Source organism: Lipomyces japonicus (genome assembly GCF_038497905.1).
Source record: "Lipomyces japonicus strain CBS 7319 unplaced genomic scaffold V1514scaffold_12, whole genome shotgun sequence".
Lineage (NCBI taxonomy): Eukaryota > Fungi > Ascomycota > Lipomycetes > Lipomycetales > Lipomycetaceae > Lipomyces > Lipomyces japonicus.
In genome coordinates this window covers 114,988-128,826 of record NW_027117824.1, presented here as the reverse complement: position 1 = coordinate 128,826, position 13,839 = coordinate 114,988, and the positions used below count along the sequence as shown (strand labels likewise).

The 13,839-nt window shown below is 37.1% G+C and overlaps 6 protein-coding genes across 6 annotated transcripts; 2 read left to right on the top strand and 4 right to left on the bottom strand.

The window, feature by feature from the left end:
• Nucleotides 1-288: 288 nt before the first annotated feature.
• Nucleotides 289-4,547, top strand: V1514DRAFT_328424 (Urb2/Npa2 family-domain-containing protein). Its single transcript, XM_066927167.1, has 5 exons — nt 289-1,552; nt 1,605-2,186; nt 2,247-2,756; nt 2,808-3,529; nt 3,579-4,547. Exons 1-5 carry the CDS (start codon nt 351-353, stop codon nt 4,451-4,453), a joined length of 3,891 nt encoding a protein of 1,296 aa, XP_066784242.1. The 5' UTR covers nt 289-350; the 3' UTR covers nt 4,454-4,547.
• A 22-nt stretch (nt 4,548-4,569) lies between these two features.
• V1514DRAFT_319117 (uncharacterized protein) lies at nt 4,570-6,532 on the bottom strand (the record flags this gene model as incomplete). Its single annotated transcript, XM_066925922.1, has 2 exons — nt 4,570-5,943; nt 5,999-6,532. 2 exons carry the CDS (start codon nt 6,530-6,532, stop codon nt 4,570-4,572), a joined length of 1,908 nt encoding a protein of 635 aa, XP_066784241.1.
• Nucleotides 6,533-7,343: 811 nt separating this feature from the next.
• On the bottom strand, nt 7,344-9,474 carry V1514DRAFT_328419 (uncharacterized protein). Its single transcript, XM_066927166.1, has one exon. It carries the CDS (start codon nt 9,238-9,240, stop codon nt 7,657-7,659), a length of 1,584 nt encoding a protein of 527 aa, XP_066784240.1. The 5' UTR covers nt 9,241-9,474; the 3' UTR covers nt 7,344-7,656.
• Nucleotides 9,475-10,462: 988 nt separating this feature from the next.
• Nucleotides 10,463-11,537, bottom strand: V1514DRAFT_278660 (inositol phospholipid synthesis and fat-storage-inducing TM-domain-containing protein; the record flags this gene model as incomplete). The annotated part of the gene is made up of 3 exons (XM_066924991.1): nt 10,463-10,564; nt 10,616-10,693; nt 10,743-11,537. 3 exons carry the CDS (start codon nt 11,535-11,537, stop codon nt 10,463-10,465), a joined length of 975 nt encoding a protein of 324 aa, XP_066784239.1.
• A 148-nt stretch (nt 11,538-11,685) lies between these two features.
• On the top strand, nt 11,686-12,615 carry V1514DRAFT_25769 (SOH1-domain-containing protein). Its single transcript, XM_066924767.1, has 3 exons — nt 11,686-11,949; nt 12,008-12,141; nt 12,196-12,615. Exons 1-3 carry the CDS (start codon nt 11,866-11,868, stop codon nt 12,398-12,400), a joined length of 423 nt encoding a protein of 140 aa, XP_066784238.1. The 5' UTR covers nt 11,686-11,865; the 3' UTR covers nt 12,401-12,615.
• Nucleotides 12,457-13,718, bottom strand: V1514DRAFT_328414 (uncharacterized protein). Its single transcript, XM_066927165.1, has 3 exons — nt 13,439-13,718; nt 12,843-13,364; nt 12,457-12,791 (listed from the first exon to the last, which is right to left on the bottom strand). Exons 1-3 carry the CDS (start codon nt 13,631-13,633, stop codon nt 12,528-12,530), a joined length of 981 nt encoding a protein of 326 aa, XP_066784237.1. The 5' UTR covers nt 13,634-13,718; the 3' UTR covers nt 12,457-12,527.
• Nucleotides 13,719-13,839: the final 121 nt, after the last annotated feature.

Below are 13,839 nucleotides of genomic sequence, written 5' to 3'. Positions count from 1 at the left end.
CCCTGAGGTAAACAGCCGCACTATCAAACAAAACAAGAAACATTTTTATAAAACATTTGGTAACAAGTAAATAAATTAGCCTTAAATAATAGTAAAATAGCATCATTATTTAAATCATATTCTGCAATAATGCTAAATGTACACTAATGCTTCAAACGACTTTAGAATTGTTGTTTACATTTTACTAAATCAGGATTGCCAGAGCAACGCTCTGACTCTATAAAGTTTAAAGCTGTGAGCCGCACGTACTCATCGAGGAAAAATTATCTTAAAACTTGTCCATTCATTGCGAAGAAAGAGAAGAAATACAGAGAGGTTTTTTTCTGTCTCTAAGCTATCCAACAAGGGGTATGACCGAATATATAGCAAACGCAGAACAGGCGACTCGTTATCTTAGATCGAAAACGAAAGATTGTTTACCGTTAGTTTCATACGCCAATGACTTACTAGATGACAAATTCCCTGATCTCTTTTTTCCAAGAAAAGAAGATTTTCTTTTAGAATGGTGGTTTGACAGGAAAGATATTGGCAAAGGAAAGGCGCAATTTTGGGAGTTGTTTCCTAGAATATGGGATTCGCTAGATCCATCATTGAGACTGTCTCTATATCGCAAGAATAGATTTCCTGATCTATTGCATGCATCATTAGCAGAAGTGAAAACGTTGTCAGAGCACAATTTAAGCGAAGGGTTTAAGTTATTACAGAGTGTTCTTAACGCGACTTTTTCTATTTATAAATCAGAATTATGGCTGCGTTGCTCGCTAGAGCTCATGGTTCGTTTAGTGACTACGTATTTTTCCTTGGTGCTAAAATATGATGACAAACTCTGGACGGAGGCTCATAAATTGATACTTAGTGTGTATTCTAGTACTCTTTATGGAATTTCTAGCTATAAAAAGGTTTCCGAGCTATTTGGCAATGATGGGTTACTTCTTTGTTTTCAGTTATTGGATCACACAAAAAACGTTGATCTAAAAACCAGTCTGGGGGATATTATTAGGGATATTGCATTCAGTCCTTCAGTTTTAAAGGATCAAGAGAAATCAAATGAGCTTTTCAAGTCATTGTTTAAAGTTTTGTCCAACGTCGATAATGTTCACGAGAAGTCTGAGTTTCAGAGTCATGTACTTGGACTGGGCCTTTCGAAATTGGAAAAGACAAGACAAAAATATTTGATGCCGCAACTTTGTCAAGCATTTTTAACTTTTTCTAATGTTTCTTCCACTTATGTGATAAGCGAAGCTCAAAAGTATAACGTCACAATTCCTACCGACAGTTTAAAGGAAGCATTGTCAATTCAAGGCCATGAGAACTGGCCTCTTGCTACTTTGATTTTAGAAAATGATGCCGACACCATTTTACCCCAAACAGAAGAATATTTTTTGACTCTGTCCAAACTACCAATATCAGATAACCTACTACAATTTTGTTCGGTATTGATCAACACTCATGCCAAAGTTAGAAGTCTTCAAGAATTCATTGTTTTATGGAGAAAATTTTTGAGAAATGCCAATGAAGATTCGATCTTGCTTAGTGAGAGCATTGTTCAACGGTATTATTTTTCCTTTAAATTATTTACTGTCATATGCTTATATCTGGTTTAGTGTTGCCCATGAGATTATTCAAAGTTGGTCTATTCATAAAGTGTGCAGTGTACTTTATGAATTGTATCCTATCGTTGATCAAGACATTGATCTGGTTGAGTCAGATTTATTACCGCTTTTATCGATTACTATCAGTTTATCAAATTTCAGTGATTCATTTACAACATCGTTAATTCCTTACTATCAGACGGTTTATTTATTTCTTGACAAACTTAGCTTTAAAGATTTGTATCTTTCTTCACGCTTAAAATATCTTATTCTCTCATTACACAGCGATTTAGTCAAAAGCTACATTAAGGATAAATATTCTGATGATTCTGACGCGAAGGCAGTGATTAAGGAATTAAAAAAAGACAAAGATCGAGATCCGCGTGTAACCTATTTCAAAATTCAAATTTTATTTCGTCTTTCAGAGTTTAAACCGATATATAGATTTAGCGAGGTTGTGGATTATTTTCTTCAAATATTTTCGAGCTCTTCAAAATTGCGATTGTGGAATGGCAAAATTGATGGAATTGATAAAAAAACGCTTAGGACTGCACTTGCAAGTTCGACCATTGACCGTTGGCTTGTACTTGTTGAGTGAGTTTATATTTTTAGTTTGTTCACTTCAATTAAATTTTTTTCTAATGTTATTTATAGACATCGTTTTAATGATGACCAAAAAAATACTTTAGTGTCAGTTTTCGGGAAATTTTTTGAAGCTAATCAACAAATATTTGATCTTATCTGGATCAAATATGTTAATTCTACTATTTTACAAGAGCAAGTAAAGATAAAAGATTTGACTTCAAGTTTGATACTTTCAAAGCTCAGCATTATTTCGCAGTTTTCAGAAAAATATTCGTCAGACCAAGAGGCTATTATTGAAAGAATAATTGATTCCATATCATTTTTTCCTATTGAATGTTTAAGACGATCAATACGTGAACGTATTCTTGATCATTTATTGGAACTGGATAGCAAGCTGTCTTCGTTAATTTTGATTACAAAATCTCGAAGTTTGATGAGGGATTTAATGATAGTTCCAAATATGACAGCCAAGGTGCAAGTGAATCCCAACGGCGTTCAAAAACTGGTAGAGAGGCTTGATACTTTAGAATATGCAGCTTTTCAAGATGTCACAGTTGAACTTCTTTCGCGTGTTTTTAGGTAAGTTTATTCGATTATATCAAAAGAATATTTTCTAATGTTTTAATAAAGCCATGCCAGTAGCGGCGATATCCAGGAAGACCGCTTGCAGTTTTTGTTCACTTTGAATACAGAAGCGTATAATTCAATTCAAAAAAATATTGGAAAAAAAGAGATCTTAGTCGGTTCGTTTCAATTATTCACTTATTCAAGTAAATATTTATGGCAGCATCGCGAGAAGGCACATTTTAATTTGAAGCAGAGAGTGGAGATTGTCAGAAACTATTTAATTGAGTCAATCACTTCGTCAACCGATAACTCATTCATATTAAGAGATTTGTCTTACATGGATGCTTTACAAATTCAATATGATATATTACACGAGTCTACTGAAGAAATTCCCTCAAATATTTTGGGTCTGATTCCGAGGTATATGAAGGTTATCGCCAGCTCTGATTCAGATGAGTCTACGAAAAATTATGCGCTGCATATCGCTGGCAAGTTGTTTGAATTATATTTGTTTTCAATGAGTCCAGAAAAAGTAACAACAGAAACTGCGGCGTTGATAATTTCTTTTTTTGCAGCTTTATCTCAAGCGGTGGATCATCGGCAACAAAAGTCGTCTGTTTTTTTGAAAGTATCTCAGTCATTAAAGAAAAGCGCGTCTAGATGGGAAAAGGATGTATTTTGTGCAACTGTTGATCAAATTATTGGATTTACCTTTCCCGTGAGTACAGATGACGATGCGAAGTATATTGACGCGTTGTCATGGTTACTTGTCTCAGGAAATCAAAGTAAGTCGTAGTTGTTTTTTTATTAATTGCTTCCACTAACGATTTTTAGATAACAACGCATTTTTAGCCGAAAAAATATTACTATTGGCAAGTGTTAGCGTTATAGAAGTAGACAAAATACGATCGCCTGCATCACTAATTTCATTGTTGAAACTTCTTGAAAGATTTCTCCGAGAACAACACACGTCAGTTGAACATTTCACATTTGAGCAGATTTTAATATTTTTGATTCGTGCTTGCTCTCAACATGGGCCTAAATTCTCTTTGAACGAAAGTGAACATTCAGCTGATGAAGTGTACCTTCAAATATGTTCCGTAACATCAGTTCTCTTACTTTCTTATCATAAATATTTTAGAGGATATCATAACCTGATTGTTCGACTTTTGCAAAACCTGCTTTATGGATTGTGCCGGCCACAGCTTATTGGAACCGCCAAGAAGATAGATCGCCGTGCAAAGCATTTATGGAAGCGAGCTTCATGGTTATCCGACGATTCAGCTTCGTGCTCTGTCAAATGCGCTCTCGCATATTCGAGGCTGATTTCAAATTTATGTGAACCAAACCAAACGTCGCGGTCAAAAAATTCCACGGTTTCTAATACTCGCAAGCGAGGAATCGATCAAGCATCGACGTTTTCATCTGAGAGTCAATTAATGAATCTGTCATCACGATCCGGAAATTCTCGTCGGGCATTGTCTAAACATATACCATTTTTGGTGATTGAATACATCTACTCAACGTTGTATTTTAGATATGATTCAGACGTTCGACAAGCAATTATGTCTGGATTATATACGTTGCTAGATATGCATGGACAGAATGAACTCAAAGTTATTAATGCGGGATTAGACTCAGCTGGCCGTGAGATATTCAGGACTATATATAGTGATTATTCCAAATTTGGAAAGTGGCATGAAGACTGAGCACAAGATTTAATATCAACAAATATATATTTTTGTAGAATAGTAATATTTTTACCTGTCCCTTGACCTATTGATGAATAATAAAATATATGACGTATATATTTAAGTACAGGACATTAGTGCTTTGTAAAAAATCCCAAAACACTCTGCCTATTTTTTTTCTTATTGTTTTCCTCTTCAACCTTTGAACTGATACCAGGCCTTCTTGTTAACTTATTACTACGCGATATTCCACCACGTGCATTTATACTTGGACCAGGCTTAATCCGAGTATCTTGATTGACAAAATTTGTGGTGTTTTGATGAGATCTTGTTGGTCCATGTCCTTGCTGTTGTTGTGCGTACGAAGATCGTTGTGTTGAAAATTGCTGGGGTGTATCGGGACCATACAAATGAGGAGCCTCTTGACTGACTGACTGAGGGAGTTGAGGGATGTGAGAAAAACTCGAATATAACATGGAAACGGGTCTGTCTTTTTGAACCACTTCAGAACTTGTTTTGTGATCCTGAAACTTATCGGACATGACTATTTGAGAATGATGCTTTCTAGAAAGTTTATTGGCCCGTTTTAGCTGATTTTCTTGACCTTGTTTGAGTTCAGGTTCGTGAGTATTATGCCACAATAACTCTTCAGGCTGTTTTTTCCATTCATTTTTCAAGATCTCGTCTTTTTTTCCATCATATGCTTCTAAATTTTCCTGCTTCATTCTTTTTTCATCTGCTCGTAACTGTTTTTCATTCTCAGCTGCAATCATTTCACGCAACTCCGTTTCTCGCCTGTCCAAGAAATTATCTACAGGCGTCGATATATGATCCTCATAAGAAAGTGCTCTGAATTCTTTTATATCAATATCTTCTCTGGGAGTCGGAAGTGATTCGATAAATATGTCAGGAAATGTGGAATCAATGACAAGAGGTTTCGCAGAGCTTTCAATATTTAAACCCGGTTTAACTAATTTATAATCATTCTGATGCACCTGAACATTTTTACTGTCATTCAACAATACAATTTTCGGTGTTGATATCAATATTGGAACATCTGGAATTTTAGATTCCAAAGAAGAATTAGACAAAACGGGAGTAAATTTGACCTCATTTTGCACTTCGGTTTCATCTCTGTTTTCCTGCTCGTTCCTATCATTTGATATATCTTCCACAGGTTTAAAGAGGGGCGCGGTATTTTTATTATTAAAATTGATCATAAAACCTTCTCGCTTTTTTTGTGGCTTGGCTAACTTTTCCGGCTTTTCCGCCTTGTTCGGCTTTATTGGACTCAAATTAGTAGTTTCAGGAAATCCACTCGCGACTTTTGTTAATTTTGATGGCTTTGTTTCAACTTTCCAAAATAAATAGACGGCAATGTGAATGGCTACCATTAAATCTAGCATTTTTAATGCTGGCCTTTGTAGTGTAAGCCAGCCAACTTTTGGACCGCTTAAAAATTTGTTCTCTAAACTTGAAACCGCCATTGGATCACGTTGAGATTCACACTACTTTTTTTAGCAAAGATACTATACCACCATATAATAAAAAAAAAGTGCTTACTCGAATGTGCTCTCGTCCCACTAAATTCCATCTTTTGTCCCATGGATCCACGAAAACAAACCAATCTCTTCCATTGTAAGGATCACTGTGCAATTCTATTGAGCCTTGCCATTCCAGACTACCATTATCATCCAAAATCCGTAAACTGATCTTGCTTTCTCCATCAAATCGTTGAACATGAATTATGGGTATCAACGACCCGTTATCAATCATGCCTGTGCTGTCCTCAAGACGACTAAATGTAGCTGATTTGCTGTTATCATAGTCATGAACCAGGACTACTATAGAAAAAGATGAATCTGTATCGACGTCCCCATTACTTATTCTCCTGGAAATTTCTGATTTGGTTCGAGAATCCGATGGTACGGCGTTACTTGTTTCAGCGTTTGCTGTTAGAATTCGGATATAGTAGCTTGGACCCACGGGATCATTAAAATGCTTTTGATCAGGATTTGTAGTTAAATATAAATCTGACTGGCCATTCCTCAAAATATGATACCTTAGGAATGGCGGCACATCTGGGTCTTCTTCCATTTTCACTGACTTCAGGCGATTTTGGTTAATGACTCCTCGTCCAGCTCAAGTCAAGATTCAAATAAAGTCATCTCAAAGTAGAGAACATGTAAACTAATGCATCCACAATCAGGAAACTTGTCAGGTTTGTCGTCTAACTGAGTTGGATTAGCAAAGCCCAGAAAGCGCGATGAGCAGCCACCTGATGCGGCTGCCTCGGGTTCGAACCCTGACTTGGCGTTCATTAAATTCTATATTTATACTTGCCAACAACAACAACAACAACAGCAGCAGCAGCAGCAGCAATTGATCATGGCGAAAAGAAATATACCCAAATATACATAATTGACTCTTGAATGTAGATCAAAGTGAATGCATATTCTTGTTTAACTATCCTCATTGAAAACTACTTACATCAAAAGAGTAAACAAGAATAAAGTTTCATGGACACGAACTTGGGTGGAAACAAACGATATCGATCGTTATTATGAGCATACCGAATGTTTAATCCTTACGAAGACAGCCTAAAATCATTAAACCAACATAGTCGGATGTTGTTGCATTGGGGCTGGCCTTACGGCAGATGCGATAGACCCCTTCGATATGCCTTTCCTCCAAAAGCTGGCTGAATTCCTCACCGGTAAGGGGTCCTTCAACAGTGCTTGCTCAATGGACTTTTGAAGTGCTTTAATCTCACTAGTTAGCGTTAGCTAGTGACTAACCCGCTTCTGACTATTTTTTTATTGAAGCGTTATTCGCGGGGTGTTGAATTGTTATGCAAGGCAATACTCAATCCCGGGATTCGTAAACGATTTGGAACTCAAAAGTAAGGATTATCATTGTAGTTATGCGAGAAAATACATCTTACGGATTGCTGTAAAAGTGCCCGCGGACTTACATAAAAAAATCATACAATTACACATCAAACGAGAAAATAATATAGGTAAAATCACTTTTGATCGGCCAACAGTATTGCCATCGTCATTACACCAAAATGGAACTGACGATGCACTCTATCAAAACAAGAAAAATTTTGAAAGTCAAAATGTCAAATCACGCCAATTAATACCGCTCTTCCAAACAAAAACAAGTCTCAAACACGCAATGCTCAAATTTTTCCGAAAGTATCCAATATCCTTTTCCATTTAAAAACTGTAAAATCCGCCTCGATTGCCTTGTTGTTGTTGTTGTTGTCTTCCTTGAGATCTAAACTGATGTCCACCTGGGAATCCTCCTCCAAACTGAGCTCCTCCAAATGGCGACCCGCCGGACTGGAATCCACCACCCATAAACTCTGATGGGATACCTCCACCTTGGCCAAACATTTGGAAAAGCACTGAAGGATCAATTTCGGCACCCATTCCGCCAGCACCTGAATACATATCGTCACCCTGAAGATCAACTCCAGAGTCATATCTTGACCGTTTTTGAGCATCCGACAGAATTTCATACGCCTCTCCTACATCTTTAAATTTCTCATGTGCGGTTGGATCGTCTGGGTTCTTATCTGGATGGTACAAGAGAGCCATCTTTCTATACGCCTTCTTGATCTCACTATCGCCCGCATGCTTGTCTACCCCTAGAATTTTGTAATAATCCTTTCTTGATGCTTTCTTCACCTCTAACTCTGCTTCTTTCAGTTCTGTGCGGAGATTAGCATCAGAAGGATCTGCCTCAACTGCCTTTTGAAATTCCTGGACGGCTTCAGTCCATTTTTCCAATTGTCCCAAAGCTCTAGCTTTTGTCCTACGCGCCTTTATAAATTCCGGATCAATAGCTAAAGCAGCATCAGAGTCACTGATGGCATCTTCAAATTTGCCTAACTTCACGTTTACCGTCGCTCTGTTGGAGTATATTTTTGAATTTGTGCTTTTGTTCTCTTTATCAACCTCGAGAGCCGCTGTGTAGAGATTGAGAGCCGAATTAAAATCACCCCTTTTAAACGCCTCATTTCCTTCATTTTTCTTCTTCTCAACTTCACGAGAAATCTTTAGTAGATTGCGTGCCACTTTATGATCTGGGTCCACTCGAAGAGCTTCTAAAAAGTGGGTTGCAGCTTTCTGATTTTCACCCTGCGCATACAAAACCTTGCCACGCAATACAAGTGCATCTGAATCTTGCCTATCCTCTCGCAGCAGGTTAACAGCAAGTGAAGCAGCCTGATCGAGATCGCCATCTTGAATACTTAACTGGCCTTTCAAAAGTCTCCACTTTCTTGGTGAAGTAACGTTTAATCCTAAGAGCTTTTCAGCTCCGGCAAGTGAGTGAAGAGCAAGTTTGTAGTTTCCGCCATTAGCCATTGCTTCTGCCTGTGATACATAGCGAGACATCTCGTAAGCTGGCTGAACATCACCTGCAGCAGGAGCTGGCGATATCCGCGAAAATGTGTTAATGGCATCTTCGTACTTTCCAGTCGCAGTCTGGATTTTACCAATCCGGACAAGTGTCTTTGGTATATTTGAGTCATAAAGCGAAGGATTTGCTTCACTAAGCTCCAATGCCTTTTGGCTGTCTAGGAGCGCATTATCGTACATTCCCAGTTGCATATATGCCATAGCTCTATTGCCCCTATAAATAGGATTTTGCGGTTCAAGATCAACGGCATTGGAATAGAGGTCAATCGCTTTTGAATAACCTCCTGACTTGTAAAAGGCGTTTCCTTGCGCCTTGAAATTCTCCGCTGAGGTGTCAGGTGTATTAGACGCATCAGTCATAGGTACATCAGCCATTGTGTAAAATTAACAATTAATCAGAACAAGCTGTACTCCGAACAATGAACTCTGCGAGTAAGAAAAATCAATCGAGAATCCTCTTGCTCGCGTAAATTAAAAAAAAAAAAAAAAAAAAAAACCAAATAAGATTAAAGCCGTAATTTCAACTCTGTACTTCTAAAACAAAATCAGAAGTAACTTAGAGCGTTAGAAAGGAAGTAAATATGTACAAAACGTAGCTACGGAAATTGTTGCACTTTTGCTAAATGACTATAAGGCATAGGTTTTGGTGAAGGGGCGTAAAGACCAATGCCGGGTAATAACGAAGCTTCGAGAAGTCCTTCGACTTATGTAATTTTGCACGCATAAATGATTAATCAGCTTATATTTAATGGCCGGGTAAATGCGTAAAGTTTAACTAAAATAAGTATGAATGGCAATAAGTATATTTTATTTTAGTCCTACGAAGCTTTTACAGCCTTCATAGCTGCTGTACTATATACTTAGTATTGCCCTGAGCATCCCTTTCCTGGCATCGATTAAAGAATAAAACTTATCCATATTATATGCTATTATGTTGTAATCATCATCCATTGGTGCCAAATCGACATGTGTAAAGCCACCGTAGCCTTACGATCACCGAAAAATTCATCTTGAGAATCAACATCCAAGTCTTCGTCAAAGTCTTAATCGCGTGTCTTCTTATATTTTGGGTGTAAGACAATCCTGTCATGAACCCAAAATAGTTCAAGTGTTCTTTTCTGAAAATTACGGTTTTCAGAGACGGGTTTAAAGCAGTAGACCAGGTACTTACAGGAAACAAGGTCATCAATTCGGATAGCATTTCGAAATATCACGCAAATCCTGGTCGATGGACTTGCGGTTGCGAAGCATTTTTGTTAAAGCCAATCACTTTGTTGTAAGCACCTGGTCTCCAGAGAACGCGATATAAATTATTCCGGTTCTATAATGGGACTCTCTCACATCCAGAAGCGACACGCGTCCATTCCTGAATTGAACACTGACAAAGTATATCTTTTCTCCCAACCTCCAAAAGCTGGAGAGAGGAAGCCAGCTATTCTCTCGCACATGTAGTATTATATGTATCAACGTAAATAAGTACTCTTTGCGAAACCTTGACTGCCTTGTGATCTCTAAATTGAATCTATTCTACATATACATCATAGTAAACCCCAGTTAAATGCCATCCGTGAACTTAGTGTCATGGAAGAAAATTTATTCAGACACCTGGAACTCCTACTACTCGCTTAAGCGTGCTTATACGGGGAGAAACCAAGTAAATAAATGCCCAGGCAAAGAGTCCGCATAGCCATCCGGTAACCTAAACCATATGAGCAAACGCGTAAAAATTCCATATAACGTTGTTGCCTACCTTTTCTTGAAATGTGTGAAAATAAATCCCAGTCATTAGAAGCATCCACCACCAAAGTGTTAGCAATGCAAACACAATCTAAAATTGTTAACTTAATCGCGTATTACTGCAAACTCATGGCACGTACCTTTGTGTTCAGTTCTCTAGCTAATGTACCGCCCTCTAGAACTACAGGCAATACTTCATACCATAAAAACAAACTCGAATGAGTTAACAAGAACGAATGACCGCTGATATCATGTCCACCAGACCACTCGCCACTAGCATGTCTACATCCTATAGAAGACCACACATCGTGAATAGGACGCTCCTGTCCTGGAATTTCATCGACGTCCTTAACAAAACACACACCACCAGTAGTTAAGAAGACGCGATCCATTATGGGCGGTCCAAAAAACCACTGAGTGAACAAAAACCACCATCCTGCTGCAGCTATATACCGAACAAACAATCCTCTTGGTGATGTTATCCTTAATCTCGTGGCATGTATAGTAAACACAATTGTAGTCCAGAACCACCCGTTTTTCACAAAGAACACGTTGAAAAAATTAGTTTTATTACCAAAATAACTCTCTGGAACTCCTGAGATTATTGAGACTAAACTTCCAAGCAAAATAGTGCAGGGATATAGAAAGAATATTATAATTTCTTCAAATCCGAACAAGTTGTTGACATAACGTCGAGGTTCAAATGGAGGCGGCGTTTGCGGTGGGGTTGGAGGTCCCAAATTGTGACTAGAATTTGTCGATAAATGTAAAATTGGCTGTGCTAGCACATTTACTGCTTCACTATCAATTTCATCAGAAAAATTGCGCTGCGTATTTGTCCGTAAGTTCTCGTTTTCAAGTAATCGAATATTGTTGTCCGGAGAATCTGAGTATGGCGGTGGACGTGCGTCCGCATTGATCACTGGACTAGACATTGCCGATATTAATTGTTCACAATATCAAGTTAACGTTGATAATTTGAGTTGACAACATATATATATATGTTGCTTCTCGTTAGTGTTCATTCATCGACGAGTATAATTGTCACAGATTTGGATTTACGGTTAAACGTGTCATCCACTTATGCTCACTTTAATATTCGTCATCTTTAAATTGTTAAATAAAATTAATTAGAGCGTTGTCATTGACAATTATCATTCTCATACAATTACATGATAATGAATATCGGATCATAGATACTTTTTTTCTTTTGATTTGGAAATTGGCATTATTTTTTCACATGAAGTAAGATTTTAATCCAATATGGACTCTTCTCAATCAGTCGAGGTTCAGTCCTCAAACCTGGTGCAGGAGCCTATTCCAACTCGATTTGAAGTGGAACTGGAGGTAATTTTAATTTTTATTTTAATTATAATATTTGTATTTTTTTAACAAGGTTTTGCAGTTTGTTCAAGCTCTTGCGAATCCTCAATACATCAACTTTTTGGCGCAAAACGATTACTTAGACGACGAAGACTTTATCAAATATTTAGAATACTTGGAATATTGGCGGAAGCCTGAATATTTGAAATATCTAATGTGAGAAATATTTAATACATTTGTTGTTTAGCACTTTATTAAATTATATTTTAGATATCCGAATTGTTTACATGTTCTATCTTTGCTGAAGCACAAAGCATTTCGACGGGATGTAAGGCATGCTGATATAGCCCAAATGTTAATGGATGATATGTATTCTAAATGGTTACATGTTGGAAGGTATAGAGCAGACGTTGCATTTTCTCCATCATCAGATGTTGCCTCAAAACCGGCAGAGATTTCAACAGATATCAGATAAAATAATTAGAGCAAACTGCTTTTACAAGTACGGGAAATATATTAACAGATAAGAAGGAAGAGGACAAAAGTTACATGTATATGTGACGTAGGACATAATTTTAATGAGATTTTATTTGAATGAAGTCTTATTGATTTTTCGACTTTGTAATAACTGGTTCTATCCAAGCATATCCAGGCAGCGGAAGTAGCATTGCTACTGATTGCTGATAAAGTTTATATTGTGGATATTTTAGTGAAGAGTGTGCTTCAGTATGAACCGCAGATATATATACAAATCCGAGGAAGGAAAAAGTTCCAATAGCGCTCCAGTTTATTAACCTTCCACTACTGTACGCACCCCATAAATAAAGTGATAGCCAGATATACTGCTCGGCAGCAAAGTTTGGATGCTGATGCTTTATTAGTATTTATGCAAAATGAAATAATTATTAATTTCTCACTCTTGAAAATCCAAAAGGCCCTTGTGTACAGAATCCTCGTTCTAATTCATCTTGAGTGTATTCATCTGTGACTTCGCCTAAGCTTTCATACTTTCTTTTGGCATTCTGGTAGTTCTGTTGGACATCATCGAATACTCTCTCCAAGTATATGAAAAAAGCTATTGCAAAAAGGAAAAAGATATCTGAAACGCCTGCATCTTTATCTCTAGACTCCAAAATGATGCTGACAGGTTGTGTAATATTTACTAACATTAACGGCTCCCAAATCGCGACAAAGGCAATTCCAAAAAAAAATAGTTGAATATTACTTTTGCCGCTCTTCACGCCAGGCCATCTGTGATCTTCATGCCCCGGTTCGAGTCCGCCGCGGCGAATATACTCCACCGTAAGGTGCCATGCCCAAATAGCAAGCAATGCCAACAAATATATCTCCTTTCTCGAAATAGATTCATAAACTAAGTAGTCATGAACAATCAGGTTTACCGAAGATGCAAATGTGATAATTGACCAGAGTTTGTCAACCTGTAAATATTAGATTGATATATCAGCTCAAAAATATAAAATAATAATAAAGAGACGTAAAAATTATTGAATACCAATGTAAAATTATTTTTTCGGCCAATATTACAGCTTAGAAATACTATGAATGAAAAAAATGGAAGAAAGAAGTAAATTGTGGTGAAAGAGTAACTTTGAAAATAGAATTCGGTAAAGCTGATCTGGAACGTGAACACTTGTTTTAACAGTTCTATTTGAGACCAAAAAAAAAAATCAAAAACCAAAAAAGCCATATTCAAAATAAATAAAGCATTGAATAACTTCTGACTTTGTAAGAATTTTTATTTCCTCTTGAATGATAAATAAATAAATGTGATGGTTATAACTTATACCGAACGTAAATGTAGATAATGGGTTGCCCCTGAGCTCACCATTGACCAGCAAAAACCTTAAAATCTGTAAAAGCTTACGCGCAGGATCAAAAAAGAAAAAAAAAGTT

Bases quoted from the DNA above. Each gene is read 5' to 3' on its own strand.
- V1514DRAFT_328419 (XM_066927166.1), bottom strand. From the start codon at position 9,240: ATGGCTGATGTACCTATGACTGATGCGTCTAATACACCTGACACCTCA.
- V1514DRAFT_25769 (XM_066924767.1), top strand. From the start codon at position 11,866: ATGGACTCTTCTCAATCAGTCGAGGTTCAGTCCTCAAACCTGGTGCAG. The intron at 11,950-12,007 runs GTAATTTTAATT...AAGGTTTTGCAG, and splicing joins GATTTGAAGTGGAACTGGAG to TTTGTTCAAGCTCTTGCGAA. The intron at 12,142-12,195 runs GTGAGAAATATT...ATTATATTTTAG, and splicing joins GAATATTTGAAATATCTAAT to ATATCCGAATTGTTTACATG.
- V1514DRAFT_328424 (XM_066927167.1), top strand. From the start codon at position 351: ATGACCGAATATATAGCAAACGCAGAACAGGCGACTCGTTATCTTAGA. The intron at 2,757-2,807 runs GTAAGTTTATTC...GTTTTAATAAAG, and splicing joins CTTCTTTCGCGTGTTTTTAG to CCATGCCAGTAGCGGCGATA. The intron at 3,530-3,578 runs GTAAGTCGTAGT...AACGATTTTTAG, and splicing joins ACTTGTCTCAGGAAATCAAA to ATAACAACGCATTTTTAGCC.
- V1514DRAFT_328414 (XM_066927165.1), bottom strand. From the start codon at position 13,633: ATGGCTTTTTTGGTTTTTGATTTTTTTTTTTGGTCTCAAATAGAACTG. The intron at 13,365-13,438 runs GTATTCAATAAT...TAATATTTACAG, and splicing joins GAAAAAATAATTTTACATTG to GTTGACAAACTCTGGTCAAT. The intron at 12,792-12,842 runs GTGAGAAATTAA...ATAAAGCATCAG, and splicing joins GGCCTTTTGGATTTTCAAGA to CATCCAAACTTTGCTGCCGA.